The following is a 17,564-nucleotide window of genomic DNA, read 5'->3' on the forward strand; positions in this document are numbered from 1 at the left end:
GTGGATCTGGGCCCTTCCTGTCCTCTGATGTGCATGCTCAGGCCATGAATAGAGCTTTGTATGTGGACACACACACACACTCGTCATGATTTGAATATAGAGTTCATCTGATCAAAGTCCATGGGAGAGAGTGCTATGATTTTACCATCTGGTGGAAAACAGATTCCAAAGTGTACAAACAAGGTTGAACAGGATGGTTGATTTAAATGGTTCGTGTTCATTTTAAATTTAGAGATTAAGGCAGAAATCTCAGTTTCCTGTTCTGAAAAATATCTTTTTCTTCCATATTCATAGAAGAATGAAATTCATCAGATCATCAGCAGAGGAAAAGAATATATCTGCTCTGCTTCCAGATTTATTTATTTTTTATTTTTTGCTCTCTCAGGGGGCGTGGTTTGTCGCGCAACGTCACTGATTGGTATATAGGCTGCAGCTGTGGCGACGGGCCCGCGCTGCTGAGACAAGCAGAGCACTGACTACCCGGCGGCGCGCGCTCACAGATTCCCTCTCAGCAACACACACACACACTCCCCAAACAAAGAGAAGCACGCGAGGCAGCAGAGCATCCCACCCTTTCAAGCCGCCAGCTCATCCCCCATCCCTCCCAGACAGAACCGGTCCGGTCCGAGAAGCCTGAGACGATGACAACTAACGGTGCGACTAACGGAACCAGCGACATGCTGCAGATCCAGTTCGGTCTCATCAACTGTGGGAACAAATACCTCACGGCGGAGACCTTCGGCTTTAAAATCAATGCCTCCGCCACGAGCATGAAGAAGAAGCAGATCTGGACTCTGGAGCAGAGCGGGGACGACTCCAACGGGAACGTGTTCTTCCTCAAGTCACATCTGGGTCGGTACATCGCCACTGATAAGGACGGAAACGTCACCGGAGACAGCGAGACCCCAGGTCCGGATTGCCGGTTCATCATCACCGCCCACGATGACGGCCGCTGGTCCCTGCAGTCCGAACCGCACGGCCGTTACCTGGGCGGCACCGAGGACCGGATCATCTGCTTTGCTCAGACCGTCTCCGTGGCGGAGAAATGGAGCGTGCACATCGCCATGCACCCGCAGGTGAACATCTTCAGCATGACGCGCAAACGTTACGCGCACCTGAGCGATAAGGTGGACGAAATTGCCATCGACCGGGATGTCCCGTGGGGGGTGGACTCCATGATCACGCTGGTGTTCCGCGACCAGCGCTATCACCTGCAGACGTCCGACAACCGCTTTCTGAAGAACGACGGTGCGCTGGTCGCCACAACGGACAAGAGCACGGGCTACACGCTCGAGTTCCGCTCCGGGAAGGTGGCCTTCAGGGACTGCAGCGGCAGGTACCTCGCACCCTCCGGCCCCTCTGGTACCATGAAGTCCGGCAAGAGCGCGCGGGTGGGAAAGGATGAGCTGTTTGTGCTGGAGCAGAGCCACCCGCAGGTCGTGCTCACCGCTGGCAACGAGAGGAACGTCTCCACCCGCCAAGGTGGGTGTGGTGGTCCAGCCCAGGGTCTTCTGAGTCACAGTGCATGAGAGTGTGAGTGTGTGTATACCTCCTGTGGCAGAGGAAGGGTTAACTGATGGAATGTGAGACTGCAGCCCCCCCCCCCCCCCCCCCCCCCCCACACACACACACACACACGCACACACACACAGGACGTGGCCTAGTCACACAAGTGGTTTGTGTGTATTTACATGTTAAACAATAGCTTGTTTGGCCTGAATCCACCTCCTTACATCAGGAAAATCTCAAATATAAAAACACTATATACCATTTTTACTTCCTATATCCCCACCCCCCTACTGATATTTAGAAACATTGATTTAATGGTTAAAAAGAAATCAGTTTTGCATGATAATGATTCAGCCACATGTGCAAGTGTGGCATCATTCAAATGTAAAAAATCCTTAATGTTTTGGGTTAAATTGACTTGACACAAAGCAAAATGGCTTAAAAAGCCATTGTTGGTATTAGTCAACAAAAAAAGGTCTGAGGAAAAAGGTCAATACCATCTATTGATGGCTGGACAAAGAATAAAGTTGAAATTGGAGCCTCTTGGAAAGCAGACTGCCACTTCATATGAGAGCTTTGCACCTGGTTAAACCCATGTTTCTGATGGCTGCACTGCATCAGGTGGCCACGCTCCCAAACTTGAATGTTTCTGATTAGCTTTGTTTTTGGTGTCTTAGCTTTCAGCTCAGCACAGATACAAGTGTATCCCTCCACCTTCTTTCTTTCCTTTCTTTTTCTTCCCAATGTTTTTCCCCATCTTCACATTTCTGCCTCTTTTCTTCCCCCTGACATCTGTTCCATTATGTCTCTGTGCATTCTTAACTTCTCCTCCCCCACTTCTTCTAGTCTTCCTGTCTGCTTGGCTGCTGTGCCGGTGGCTTGACATCCCTAATGCCTTTTAAAAGTGTTCTTAAAGCCATGTTTTTATCAAAAGGAAGAAATAAGTCTGAAATTCTTCAGGAAACTCTCTTAGTGGTGTTTGGATGGTGATGAAGGAAGCTCCTGAAGGCCACTGGCTGTAATGAGTGACAGGGATTTCTAAGAATAGAATAGAAATACTTTATTAATCCCTTTGGAGAGTCCTCAGGGAAATTTGGGATGCTGTGTGAGTTTTATATTTGGCATCTGGTAAGAGCAGCACACTGAGAATGCCATGTGGTTTAGTGGCTTTGCTTCTTTTTGTGGAAAATATGATCCATTCATCACTTTATTTTCCTTTAGTGGCATCTTTGTCACACATTGGGCATGTTTTCACTCCATCCCTGCTTACTTATGAGGATATTCATCAGGTTGTCTCCACTGGCAGCTCCTCCTGAAACAGTGCTCGGGCACAAAATGGAGGTCGGCTTTTGGAAACGGAGGAAGACTATCTTTGCAATATAAACAGGACTCTAATTATAACGTATATGGAGAAGACATATCGAACCGCTTACCGGCAGGTTTGTCCTCCTGATGTTGACTTCATGGCTAAAAAATTAAATTAGCAAAAATAGTCTTTTCATTATGGATGACACGGCTCATTTAAATGTCTCTGCTTTGATAGAATTTAAAGGGAAAGCTTAACTGTAATTGCACAATTTAATACTAAAATGATTTCTGTTCAGAAATGTGACATAATGTCACAAGAAATAAAATAAACTTGTGGTGCATTCAGTGTTTCTCAGCTAGACATTGAATATTTGACATTTCTTTCCTGTTTGGAAGGATTTTATTTATTTATTTGTCATGCATGTTTAACTTGCAGTATGCTGCCTCACGGGGTTTGGCCTCCAGTTTTGGAGAGACTTTTCTCATCTGATGCTCATCTGTTTCATCTAACATGCTAATTTTATTTGTTTATTTAAGAAATCACAGCAGACACATCCATTTCATTTTATAATTCGATTGCATGTTCATAAAACAAATGAAATGACTTCTAATCTAATTTTATATCGCCCATTCTTGGCTTGACAGTAAATCTCATTTAAACATAATCCTGGGCTTTCAGTTTAGCCTCTTTAGCTAGCAGATTCCTCCACATTTTGACGTTTGCTTGTGCATGTAGTGCATGCAAGATATGGTTAATTACGATGCTCTTATGTGTGGAAATGAATAGCAGGAAGTCGGATATGTCGAAGCATCGACTGTCAGCCACCAGTCATTCATGATCAAACAGAAAACTGGCAGGCTGTTGATTCACTTGTCACTGTGTTGAAAATTGGAAACGGTGAAAGCAACTTACAAGAAGGTATGAGTTAGCCCATTTTGCCCACAGGCGTTCACCCCTCATGCTCTCCCTGCTCTGCTACAATTGGCACATGTTAATCAGGAGACTTGAATCTTTACGGGAAGCCACATTTATCTGGATCATTGTGATGAGGATTAAACATTGAGTGGAATTAAACTGGCTCCAGATGTTTTGCAAATGGGCAGCTGCTGGCAGTCCTATCAGACCTGAGCCTAGATGGCTGTTGAATTCTGCTGGCTTTCATTAGCAGTGGGAGGTTTTGGTCCTGGCCAAGCCCAAGTGGGTCAATGCAAAAGCTCCTTTTTGTCAAATCACGACAGCTGATTCACTAACTGTTTTAATCGTTTACCAGCTTCATTCTCCTAAACTAAATCTAAATCTAGTTATACAGTTTTATTTTAATAAGTTCTTATTTCTGTGCTACTTCAAAACAAGAATCTAGTTTCAAGTGCCATTTTGATTTTTAAGATTAAAACTTTTCCCACAGTAAACAGTTAAATTCAGAACTTTTTGTGGTCTCCTTGTTGGTGAATCCAGAAGAATTTTAATGTGAATTCTCAAACTACTTGTTTAAAAAGTTATTTGAAGGAAACACACAGATTTAGCAAGCTTTTATTAAGCTTTTATATATTTTGGACCTGGGTTTTGCTTCATTAGAAAAGATTGATGCACATTAGTGGAGGTGGAAAAAGCTTTTGAACCTCTGACACGAACTAAAACATGGCCCCTACTCATTGGCACGAATGAATAATCACAACGTCCCCAAATGAATAAAAGTCCCAAAGAGCTTGTTTGATTTTTCTCACATGGACAAAAGCACAAATCTATTTTTTTTTTCTTACTCAAGGTTTTGTTTCCAACCGTCTTAAAAGCCGTGCAGCAGCATCCATGTCACCACCTCCTCATGAGACCATCCACCTTTGGTTCATCTCTCAACACCATTAATGGAAAACATGCCTGAATTTAATGTTTGGCTTCAAATTTCTCTACATGGATTAATTATTTATGGATGTCCAACAAGTCCATGCTATATTCTGACATACTGATGGATAATCTCGTCATATACAGGAAAACTAAACAAGTCCGATGATTCATCTTGTAAATATTATGTGCAGATCACAGCAGAGCTGCTGCTGCTTCTGTAGTCAAACTCAAGCATTTAAAACTTCCGTTTAAATGGACTCTGTGCTGTTTCCGGTTCTTATCATAATCTCTGCTCATCCATGGTTACAAATTCTCTGAGACGGTTTAACGACCCTCGTGTGGTCTGAGCCACAATTATCAGTCAGTTAGCCTGGAGCTCAGTGGCTTTTTAAGTGGCCTGTTCTGCCCTTTAAACTGTAGAGCATAAGTGTGAGTGAAAGCAGTGCTGGCTTGTTAGCTAAATGGACGAGATCCCATCACATCCTGTTTGCTACTGGTGTGGACACCCACTATTCTCTGTATGTGATCCCTGCTGGGGCTAGGGCTCTTTTTTGGTCAGTTATTTTTGGATAAATATTGAATTTCCGATGACATTTGATGTTGTGGTCGCTGAGAGTTCCCCCCCTCCCCCCCAGATGGATCCTGTGGCTAATGTCCGCTCTGCTAGCTGTGAATTTGATTTTTATAAGGCGTCATATGAAAATTATTGCCTATTAAACATTATTAAAGCCACAGAATATCTAAAATACTGATCAGCTTTGAAAATGATTCACTCAAAGAAAATGAGCTCATTCATGTGGTTAACAAGTTAGCTCGTTTATGCTAACTTATCAGCTTTAATCCATTAAGAGGTGCTCTGTAAACATAACTGGATAAGTGGGACAGTAATGAGCTGTATCAGGTCTGAGTGAGTTAAAAGTGCAGGTATGTGAACTTGTATGTTCAGTTAAGATCACTGTGTGTTTGTGTGAAGTAGAGTAGACTGCTGCTATGGCTCTGTTGTGTCTGCCTCAGCGTCAGCCCTGACACCCTTTCGGCATCCTTCACCCCCTGCTGACAGGAAATGAGACATGAGATGTGCATCTCCGACCTTGTCTAGTGCGATAATCCCTGCAGGGTGAAGGGTGATGATTTGTGTCCTCCGTCTGCAGTGCGGCACTCATGATGGCTGCCCAGCAGAGGAGGAGAAAGGAAAGGGAGCGATCTATGTGTCCTCAGTAATGCTCAGTGGCTGTGACTGATCGTGCTCCCTGATGTGTTAATGTGTTTATGGACTCTTTTGTATGTTCGTGCCTTGTCAGTGTCTGTGTGTAGGGAGGTTGCCAGATCATGCTGGCTCTCTCTGCTCGGTGTCGTCTGCCTTATTATAGGTTAAGCTTCAGCTGGTCTCCAGTTTATCATTCTGTCCTGCTCAGGGTGTGTCTCTTAAATTAATGCTTTCCAGCTCACACGTTGGTTTCTATGTCACACCAAGCAAATGGTGGAGTTTAAATCAGTTTATAAAGAGATTTGGGATATCCTCAGACACTTTTTTTCTTTGTCAGAGCAGCAGTGTTTCAGTCCGCATTGTGCTGAGTGTGTAGGCCGGCTGGCCTAGACTCTGCGTGTCCGTTTGGATCAGAGTAAAGGGCGATGATCTGGCTGCCTGTTTGTGCCCCAGCTGGTCGCCTCCTCAGTCAGGCTTGCTGAACAATAGAAGACATACAAACACACACAATCGCTCTAGATGCAATCGCGTGTGCACTGGCAGCAGGCCTCCGGTGCTGGCTCACAGGAACTCTGTGCCTGCCGCCATTAGGCTGAGAGCAGTGGGTGGAGTGGACAGAAAGATGGAGGGGTTGTTTTTATGTGTTTGTGTGTGTGTGGTCACTTTTGGTGTGGTTTTGAGGAGGGATGTTAAAAGTGCACATGATTGCAGACCCTCTTCCTACCCCTCCTTCTGTTCCCCTGTCAGCTTCAAAAACATCAGTGTAGATGAATCTGGTTGTTTAGTCAGCTCGCACACACACATCCTTGCAGACAGCCTCGGCCTCTCTTTGGGTCATCACTTGGGAGTGTTTTGTCTCCATCAGGCTTGTTTTCACCCTCCGTCTGCTCATACTAACATTTTCATGTCCTTGTGACCAGTTTTGATTAATATGATTCACAGAAGGATAAACATTAAAGAGCAGAATATGCAGACAAAAAAAAAACTCTTTATTCATCCAGCATAAAAAAATGTCAGGCTGCATCACAACTATTATTCAAATGTAATTCTGTTTGGGTGGAGGGGCATTAATGTATTAAATTCAGCTGAGTGGTAGGTTGTTTTCTCTCCAGGATGTGGAATGTTCCTTTTTTAGCTTCCTGGTTTATTTTCATAGAGTAAAATTTATGAGTGATTTTTTTTTTCCTGTTGGACTGTGCTGGACCGCATCTGGTATGAGTTAAATGTTTTAATCATATGTTTGCACTATATATCTATACAATTTTAATTTGAAGCCACCAGTAGCATGTGAGTTATTTTCATGTGCAAGGACCAGTTCAAAGGTAACAAAATCCACCTGCCTGCATCTCTAAAGCTCAAACGCATAACTCATTTTGTGACTTTCCTCAGGCAGGATCAAGACTATTAAATGACCTGGGAGCTGCTTTGAAGGAACAGATCACAAGTTGTTTTCTTTCATGCAAAAATGGCTTTAATTAAAACTGTCCTGGTTATTTGGGATGAATAAAATCTGACAGGCATAAAACCAAATGACCGTCATTGAACAGGAAGTGGTAGCAGTGGAAAAATGTCCCTGATCATAATCCCAATATGGCAGCAAAGAGCCGTTATCTATGCAAAACATGGTGGTATAATCATGTTTTCAGCAGAAGGAGAAGTGACTTTCCCCTCTTTGATGTAACCTGAGATCTTCTGTTCCGTGATGTTGACGCTATAAAAAAAAAGGTCCAGAGTAAATCTTTTTATCTGAGATGAAGCTGCTGAAGGACAGTTTCATTTCAGCTGAATCTCCAGTCGCTTAAAGGTTAATAATTTGAATCTAGATTTCATGCACCAAATAAACGGTGTGGAAAGTCTTTTATGAAGACGAGGGTAGGATGGGATAGAACAGGATGCACTGGTTCAATGGTCATTTTTAACTCTGACTGCTTTCGCCTGAGATTCTGTGGTCCTAATGTGATTCAGAGATTAAGGCCTTTTTAAGGGATTTCTGCATATAAATGCTGTTTTATCATTAACTGAATTGAAGTCCCTTTTATAAAAGTTACCATTACCAGATGGGGTTTTAGGTTTTAGATGGTGATACAAAGGCCATTTAAAGAGTAAGTTTGGTTATTGATCAGTCATTAGTCCATCCTGTCTGCTTTGGGTTGGTAATAAATTGACCCTCCTGTGCTACTGTAGAGGACGCAGTGAGGATTAAAGGAGTTAACTGTGACTCATCGTGGAGACGAGCAGGGCTCAGTCCACTTTTTTTTTTTTCTCCTACATTTTTCATCATCTTCTTCTTCGATGCAGTTTTTCCCCCACTAATGCTTCTGCTCCAGATAAACTTTTGTAATCCTTCCTTTCCAAACATGTGGTTCCCATTATGATCAGTTTATATTTTCCTTCTCAATCATCTGTTTGTTACATGTGCATCAAGCGAACGTCCCCACATATTTCTGTAGAAACCTGATCCAGCAGGACAAAGTAACTTATGTAAGACTTGCTCTGTGGCTACAGTCCTGACTTTTTCACCACAAATACTCTGATTCTGTTCAAATTGGTGTAAAAATGATTGGTTGGGAGGATTTGGGTTAACCTTTTTTTATGTTTTAAACTTTTTAAATTTAGTTTTTAATATATTTTCTTTGGACCCTGTGTTAAGTAAAAAAAAAAGTAGCAAAAAATTCAACAATAGTGAAATAATTTAGCTCCTTTTTGGTCTTTTTTAAAGGGAAGTGGACCTAGAAGTGTGGTGTGTGTGCTTTTTGTGGCTCCATTGAGGGTGTCATGTCACAAGAGTCGATGTTTGTGGATTATAAACTTAAATGATGACGGTGAGGAGGTGGTCCAGACCTCTGCAGCGTGCACCTCATGTTCTGCATGAGTTATATTGGTTCTACTAGAGTTTCATTGCGGGTAATGAGGTGTCGGCTTGAAATAACGAATTACCACTGGAGCCGGCTCAGACTGTAAAACGCCAACATGGAGAAAACGAGATGAGGGGGAGGGTGTTGCACATAAAAAGGGAGATGGATGGTGAAAACATGAGCACATTTATCTTTTTTTCTAAACACAACATCCCCCCCCCCCCCCCCCCCCCCCCCCCCCCCCCCCCCGTCCCTATGAACCCTCTGGCTGTAAGTCCAGCCACGCCGTGACCTCATGTACAAAACCACACATTGTGCTGTATGAAGCGATTGTGCTTGTGTGTGTTCATCCAATGGTTGACTCATATTTGTTCACCACTTAGTTGCTTTTAAGAGCTCGAGTGAGGTTGATGTGGGATGTATGGATGGACATGCACGCACACGCGCACACACACTAGAGCCTTTTACGCTGCAGAGTTAAAAGCAGCTGAAGCTCGATCTCCAGCTAAAAGTTACACATAATGGTCATTATTGTACAGCCGTATGTCAGCGACTGAGTCACAAAGGATGCGCCGACAGTGACGTGACGATAAACTGCATTTGGTAACTTAATGCTGTTTAGAAACTTTTGTTATGCTTTTGTTGTCTTTTAGTCTTTAATAGAAACACCTGCTACTGTGTTTTTTTTTTTGTTTGTTTTTTTTTAATCAGTGGTCTGCTTTTTTCACTTGCCACCCTTTTCCAATCTAAGATGTGGCATCTATCCTAATGATGGAGTTAGATGGTGATATTAGCTTGAAGTATACATAAATGTTGGGATGGTAACTAGAGGACTGTTGGGCCTTTTGGGGTTTTTCCTAGGCTGAGTGATCCTATGGCTTTGCAGAGGTCTGCGTTCTGAGTGCTTCTAGTTCAGTGGTTTTCAAACTTTTTGAGCCGTGACCCCCAAGATAAGATCCCCACTTCCACGCAATGACTTAGTCATTAAGTGTCTCATGTATCAAATGGGTCATCTTGCAGACATCATCTAAAAGTAAGGCTGGAAAATTGTCAGAATATTCATACATAAGGAAGATAAAGGGGTTTTGGGGGTTCACCACTGTAATAAGGCACCGACATGCCGAAAATCAGCTTCATGTCAAATTCAGATTTTTATATGGCATGTGTAATAAATTTGTTTGTGTTAAGGAAAATAAGATGCTAATTTCAAAGATTTATCTCTTCATTTATGATTTAATTTTGACAGCCTTGTTTAAAAAAAAAAAATACAAAATTTAATAAATGTAGGCTATATTTAAGAATGATCTGGCAACCCCCTGAAACTATCTCGCGACCCCCTTGTGGGTCCCGATCCCCAGTTTGAAAACCATTGTTCTAGTTGACTGATTTTGACCTAATTATCAGTCAGCTAACTGAGAGTGTAACATGCACAAAAGTGATGTGCATATGTTTATATTAGAGGTGTGATCCAACGAGCGTTTGACATGCTCAGATGTGGGTGTGAATCTGTCAGCACTGTTCTTCTCCTGGCTGAAATAATCAGTTCCAGATTTTGCTTAGTCATGATTGACTTTGACCAAATCCCATCAAAAACTGTCTCTCAGATCTTCAACTGCACTTTTTGTGGACTGACTGATAAACTGCTGTTCTTCATATTACAGCTGGTAAATTGGGTAAACTGAGAATTAACGAGGCTTCTCTGTTCAGTTAACCGTCTCAGCTCTTGTGGTCTTTGTCCACCAGGACGCCTTGTCCTTTGAAGTGTAGCGAGGTCTGTCTTGACTGTGACAGATGTGGTTGTGTGTGTGGGTGGGTGTGTGCGCAGCTGTGCAAAATCCTTCACTAATCTGAGCTGTCTGATGTTGCTCATTTAGTCCGTCTGAGCCTGACCACAGGATGTGTGTTACCATCAACCTCGCTCCCCCACGTGCGTCATACTTGGTACTGACCCACTAGCCCATACTCTTGCTAACCCCTTTTCCCAAACCATCTGTCTTCCCCCTCTGCCTAGGCATGGACCTGTCAGCCAATCAGGATGAGGAAGGCGACCAGGAGGTGTTCCAGGTGGAGATCTGCCGTGAAAACAGGAAGTGTGCATTTCGGACCGCTGCTGGGAAATACTGGACCCTCACTGCTAACGGCGGCCTGCAGTGCACCGCCTCCACCAAGTAAGAATCCCTCACCTGCTTCAATCTGTCCACGCAGTAATCTCTGGGCAGCAATTGTGTGTGAAACAATCCCGGAGAGCTTGAAACTGGTAATTTGAGATGGTGTGTGTGTGGGGTGGGCTGGCTGATGTGTGTGCAGGAGGTTAAGAGTAAGTGAGCTCATGTCATGGCAGTTGGCATGTTGTAGGAGATGAAGTGTGTTTGTGTGCAACCTTAACCTGCAGCTAGTGTTTTAAGAGCCATAGTTCTTTCCAACCAGAGCTGGCTGTTAACCCCTGACCTTTAACCTTTGACCCTGTGCTCCTGGATGATTTTCCTCACCAGACAAATGGAGCTCTAAATTGGGGGGGAGGGGGCATCAGAATTACATTTAATTATAAAATGAGTGGTGATCAAAAAGAAGCAGAAGAATCTGACCCAGTATCAGACATGTGTTTGGTGTTAAATCAGGCAGATCCCCCCCCCCTTTTTTTTTTATTTTTTTTTATTTTTTATAAAGACCTTAAGATAAGACGGAGCAGAGAGGATCCTCTTTTAGGGTCACGCTGTGGAGCGCTCTGCAGGACGTTCACCACATTCCTCCATCACATTCTTGAGATCTGACTGCTTATTTCCTCCACAGCTGACCACAAAAATCTGATCTTTCACAAAGCCCAGCTGTGGTTTGAGAAACCGTTCAGAGGATGTTTTAGAGCTTCTCTGATTTAAAAGCATATCAAGAAAAACAGCCAAGTGAAAAGGATTTAGCAAAGTACTCGAGTCAGTTCTTTTACCCCAAAACTTTCCCAACAGGAACTTTAACTTGGGCTAAACCTGCTCACTTCAGTATTAATCCTTACCTATCATGGCTTTTTCTCCTCCATCTTTGTCTTTAGGTCAGCTAATTGCTACTTTGACATCGAGTGGCGTGGGAAGAGGCTGACTCTCCGGGCTGCTAATGGGAAGTATGTGGCCGCCAAGAAAAACGGCCAGCTAGCAGCCACCATGGACTCGGCAGGTCGGTGTGACTCGTTGATCCAGAAACATTGTAGATATCTGATTTACTGCTCGGCAATGACACGTGGAGTTTCAGAGGGATAAAAAGTAATTAGATCATGGCAAGATTTCTCTGGACTTCAAAGGCTTCAGTTTTTGTTCCCCCTGAGACGTTGAATATTGTTGTTGTTTACTGCTCTGAGTTTTAAGCTCTGTAGTTAATCACGCTGGTTGGAAACATGATGAGAAAGTTCTGAGTGTGCAGAATTGCTGAGGATGAAAATAATCACGATTTTAACTTCTGATGCTGAAAGACACACACCCCTCTTCATACATTAAGGTTTTCTAATGCTTGATTCTAAAGAGATAACTATCAGACTTTAGTTTGTTCAACATTAACTAATAAAAATTCCAAATTTTAATCTTTTTTTTGTGGATTAATTGGGATATGTGTTTTTGCTTTCACACAGAGCCAGACTGTCTGTTCTCTGCTGTAACCTCACAGTTAATGTTACACAATATCTGTAGAGATTCAGACATTTTCTGGGGCTCCACATGTTCATACATCAGTTAAATGTAGTACAAGATTTTAATACTGAGGCTGTGAGCATGAAAAGCAGCATGTGATCATTCTGTTACTTTCAAGTACTAAACACTGATTCATTGTGCAACAGTTTAATTGATTTTTGTGCTTCTAGCATTTTCTATTTAATACAGTAAACATGTTTAAAACAAACTGGAGGTTATTCATCCTCTTGACTTCACTGGGTTGTTACAGGTAGTCCCAGTGCTGGAGTGCTCATCACGATAACCGTCCTACAATTTAGTTTAATTTTGAACTGGACAACAATGTGAGCTCAGACCCGCATTTTGTGTCAACGTGCAAATGGTATCGGATCCAAAACTGCTTGTCTGAGTTATGGCCTGAGGCTTCATCTTTTGGCAAGAACATGTTCTAAAATCTCCAACAGGTCGTGTTTTACTGTCTTACACTGACTGTTCTCCAGCACAGAGCTGTTAGAAAAAGGGAACACCAAGACGACAGCTTTCATTGCTGCAAAGTCAGCAAGCAGATCAGAAAAGGATCCAGTTATAGATGTGTTGGCTTTCAGAGAAAGTGGAATAAAGCTGAAGACAGATGCAGCACGCCCGTTAGCAGATATTTCTGACATGGACTGCATCACTTAGATTTTTCTTTTTTATTAGGATGGAAGACGACTCAGCATTTGGTAGCTGCAACAAAACAAAACGCAGATGTTTTTGCAGAGTCGGAATGAAGTCTGATTCTATTTTAGACTTTGAATCATACAATAAACCATGACCAGGTTTTAACTCGTGCATCTTTTTGTCTGTCTGCAGGCGAGTCTGAGGAGTTTATCATGAAGCTGATTAACCGCCCCATCATCGTGCTGCGAGGAGAACACGGCTTCATCGGCTGCAGGAAGGTGACTGGGACGCTGGACTCAAACCGCTCCTCCTATGACTACTTTACTCTGGAGTTCAGAGATGGAGCGTACAGCCTGCAAGGTCAGTGCTGCTGAAGGCTGAGTTGGTCGTAGCTGTAAAGAGATTCACACAGTGTTTGGTCAGAGCAACTCGATAGACGTCCTGCAAGGAGACCAGGGATTAAAATCATGTCTCTTGACTGTTGTGATAAGGCATTTGTGCCAAAAGAAAAGGTTTGATTCTAAATCTTTGCTTCTCTTCCTGCAGACTCGACAGGAAAATACTGGATGGTGGGAAATGAGCAGTCTGTTGTGAGCAGCAGCGACACTCCCGTTGATTTCCTCTTTGAGTTCTGCGACTACAACAAACTGGCCGTTCGCCATGCCGGTGATGGTAAGTACCTCCGCGGGGATCACGCTGGCGTGCTGAAGGCCAACGCCGACGACCTGGAGACCGCCACGCTCTGGGAATACTGAGGGAAGCTGGGGAAACCACGGCGACAGGGATGCAGTCCCCCCCCCCATCACTGCCCGTCCTTCTTGATCTACCTGCCCTCCCCCCGGCTCCCACCTTTATATTATATCCTTGTGACTTTATGTTGATAAACTGCACAGGGAGGGGTGAAAGAAGGAAGGAGACTCCTCTTTCCCTCCCTTTCCTTCCTTTCATCCTTCACTCACTTTCTCATCTCCTCCCTGCAGTGCCGACCTTTATCTGTTGCCATAGCTACCACGGGGGCTGTGCACTTTTTTTCTGCTTCGATCTGGTTCGCTGCTCGACCTGTCACTTATTCCGTCCTTGCCTTATGATTGGGCTGCCCCCATCCCAGAGCCGAGCCACATTTAAAGAGCCCCCTTTTCTCCCAGTCACCCCCAACCCCTACCCACACCCGCTCATGTTTCTATTTGTTTCTATTGTCTGTGAGCAGCACACGGTGGCAGTATTTATGGTGTTTGAGCTGGTCTACCTGATCCAATCTTCTTAAACAACTTCCTGCCCGCTGGCTGTGAAATACCAGGAAAATCAGTCTGTTTGTGGTTGGATCTTGTAGATGCTGATGTTTCTGCTTCTGTCAGACCAGACCGAGTGCGTGAGAGAGAGTGTGTGTGTATGTATGTGCGTGTGTTTTCATGAGCAGGCCTTGCTGCCTGTGTTGACTGTAATATAACTGGAGTGGACTGATGATGTTGAAGACGATGTAACTGACTGGATAAAGCCCACCTTTCATCTCAAGTGTAAAATGTTCAGATGTAAGCTAGTTTCCTGTGTTGATCTCTAGCTGTGTTCCCATTGGTTGGTGAACAGTCAGATTTCCTGGATCTTACAGGATGTAGGAAGTTAAAATGCTCAATCATGGGAACGGCACAAAGAAAACGCAAATGTATGTTTACCGCACTCGTGTCTCGTTGAGGAAGAAAAATTAAAACACTTGCACAGTTGGGTTAATTTCTTTTTCTACGTCCAAGGCACAGACATTATCATGAAGAAGTGTACAGCGGGTAGCCATAGCAACTGTATTGAAATGATTTATAGACACTTCCAAAGCTGCTTTTTCTTGATTCCCACCGACCAAACGGCCACCTCAGCCTTTACTCAGACCAAACCTTTGATACTGGATCAATAAACTGTCCATCTTACACCAAATTAATAAAAACTGGTGCTACTAACAAATTCATCTCACACCGTCTGAACAGTGATTTATTTTGACGGCCTTCGTAGCCTTTCTCACCGACATCTGCTGCCGCTTCAGTTTTCATTCCACTTTGAACTCTCAGCAGTGTCATGACAATATTTACGATATAACCCCTTTTTATTTGTTCAGTTGGATTTATTTCTGTTCCCGTCTAGTCAGCAAACGTGGAAGGGATGTGCTGAAGAAGGGAAAACTGGAGGTTTTGTTTATTACATTTTTTTGTAATGCAGTCATGTAACATGCTGAGCCTACGAGTTCTGTCCTTTGATTCTCTACCCTTCAGTTAGAAATGGTTTCCATCTAGTTCTTGCAGGAAGATTTTCTCACCACATAGCCCTGAACTGGTGAAATGATGCATGATTGTAGCCAGTCCATCATGAGATCTGTCCAACTTTCTCTTAGAAATTGTAATTTTTTATTTTTTCGTTGTAGATGAAGGGTTTTGAATCTCAAAAGAAGCGGTTTACATCAGAAAAACAAAGACCAAGGCTCAGGCAAGCAGATGTGGAACGGTAAACATGTGGTAATGACTGTGCCTTACTCTTGAGTTTTTGGGCAGTAGGAAAATCAAAATTAGAAAAAAATTAAGTCCACATCTTTGCTTTGTAAAACTGGAACTTCCTTTTGTATTATTTTGTACAATTATTATTTCTTTTGATATTGTGGATTAATCTCTCTTGTGCCATTGGTTCACCTAAAATCCAGCGACCAATAAAACTGGGATTTGGAATGCTCCATGACTCTAATTGCCTTTTTTTTCCTCTCTCCCTATTCAATCCTAATGGATTTCACTTGAAATCTGGTGTTCTTGATGTTTTCTTTAGGAAATGCTAATTTGATTTTAAGTCAAGTCATACAACCATTACAGATGCAGGAATTTAACCTTACATTAAATGTTAGCATTTGGTGTAATATTAATGCTTTCAGCTGACTTTAGAGATATTTTAGGATTTTAAAGTCAATACTAGATGGATGCGTACATTTCTCATTTCCTTATATTTTGCTTAGAAGGAGCCAGACTTTCTTGTAATACTCTAATTTGGTCTTGACCAACAGTTTCCAGGTTTTCTGAAGGGTTTCTTTGTATATTAGCAGCTTTCTCAATCATTTATCTCTAAGCGCTTGATAAGCAGCCTGTTAAAAAAGATGAGTCTGACAGACACAAAATGGTAATTTTGGACCAAGGTAATGTCCAAGAGCTGAAAACATGTCTCACCTCAGCATCTTGTGCAGTGTGTCCTTTAAAAAGGACAGAATAGTGGACAAATCCGAGGATGAAAGAAGCAGAGATGGGTTTTAAAGTATCTATAAAAAAATGGTGTCCATTAGGAAAATATGAGAAAATCCAGATGGTGTGGAGAAAAACCTACAGAGCTTTTCATAGGACAGTGGCTTTTCAGGCTAAGTTATAGAGCTATAAAAAGATAGTTATTATCGGGGCCATTAAACCCCTTAACTGTGTGATACTGTGCTTGTTAACGCTGATCAGTGTGTCATCTGCAGAGGCAGCAGATTGGATGGTTGGCCTCTGGGAGACACCTGGCTCTTTTTGAAGTAATGAGAGGTTGTGTAGTAATCCACCAGGTCCTGAAGAATAAGCATTCAACAGGTCCCCTGTGGCTTCCGGAGAAGAGTAAGCATCCAGTAGGTTGTTCCCTCATGAAACGTTCAAGCCCTCATTAAAGACATTCAAGGGACAGAAGCTACATTTGTGGACCAAAACAAAAAGTTATTAAAAAAGACCCCAGGAGTTTAATCAGGTATCTGACCCTCATTAAAAGTTCAAATTAGACACTTTGCAGAAGTCGGTAGTAAACCTGCCAAGTTTAATTGGACATCCATCTAACTGTTATAACGTTTAGTAGAGGCAGCTTGCTAACGAGGGACACCAAGAGAATGGCTGTGTAAACTATGAAATGACTACGTAACTTACCATGCCTGACCAAAATGCTTGTGTGTAAAAACATTACGTCACCGTACTGTACCTCATTTTGTGACTACTGATGGGTACATATGCATGCCAAATACTTTATAATGAGCACACGTGTGAATGTATTAAGCCCAACGTGACTTCAATAGAACAAAGAGACCCTGAAGTACCCGCTCTGTGGGGGTGGTCAGCGCTGAGCCCTACCACACATCATGAAAATGAATGGAGTAATGTAATTATGGGAAGGTGTATAAGAAATTAGCCAAGCCCCAAACTGTATAAAAGCAGCAGTCCAGCAGAGTAAAGTCAGTCTTGACTTTTGCATTTGTTGCCTGTGTTTTTGATGCTGGTTCAATAAATGCACCCTGTTTGCAACTTGTTGTCTTCAAAGTTTTTGACTCCAGACTGTTTTTCCTCTGATAGATTTTTAGCTACTAATTTGAGCATTTTTGAGCCTGACACAGTATCACACATCCACAATGTAGTTTTATGTTGAAAACCTCAACAATAGGAGATGAGTGGAGGAGTTGGGTGTTGCTGAGTGTAGCAGAGTGTTGCCCAAAATAAAAGTCATTACTACCCACCTCTGGACTTGAGAGATGCATCTGGACTTTCATCTACTGTTCACTG

At 42.9% G+C, this 17,564-nt stretch overlaps 1 protein-coding gene across 1 annotated transcript; it reads left to right on the forward strand.

Annotated features, from left to right (window-relative positions):
* Positions 1 to 440: 440 nt before the first annotated feature.
* Positions 441 to 15,739, forward strand: fscn1a (fascin actin-bundling protein 1a). The gene is made up of 5 exons (XM_042008160.1): positions 441 to 1,482; positions 10,734 to 10,890; positions 11,766 to 11,887; positions 13,225 to 13,392; positions 13,579 to 15,739. Exons 1-5 carry the CDS (start codon positions 642 to 644, stop codon positions 13,785 to 13,787), a joined length of 1,497 nt encoding a protein of 498 aa, XP_041864094.1. The 5' UTR covers positions 441 to 641; the 3' UTR covers positions 13,788 to 15,739.
* The last annotated feature ends 1,825 nt before the right edge of the window (positions 15,740 to 17,564 follow it).

The sequence above is a fragment of the Melanotaenia boesemani genome, chromosome 2, assembly GCF_017639745.1.
Source record: "Melanotaenia boesemani isolate fMelBoe1 chromosome 2, fMelBoe1.pri, whole genome shotgun sequence".
Lineage (NCBI taxonomy): Eukaryota > Metazoa > Chordata > Actinopteri > Atheriniformes > Melanotaeniidae > Melanotaenia > Melanotaenia boesemani.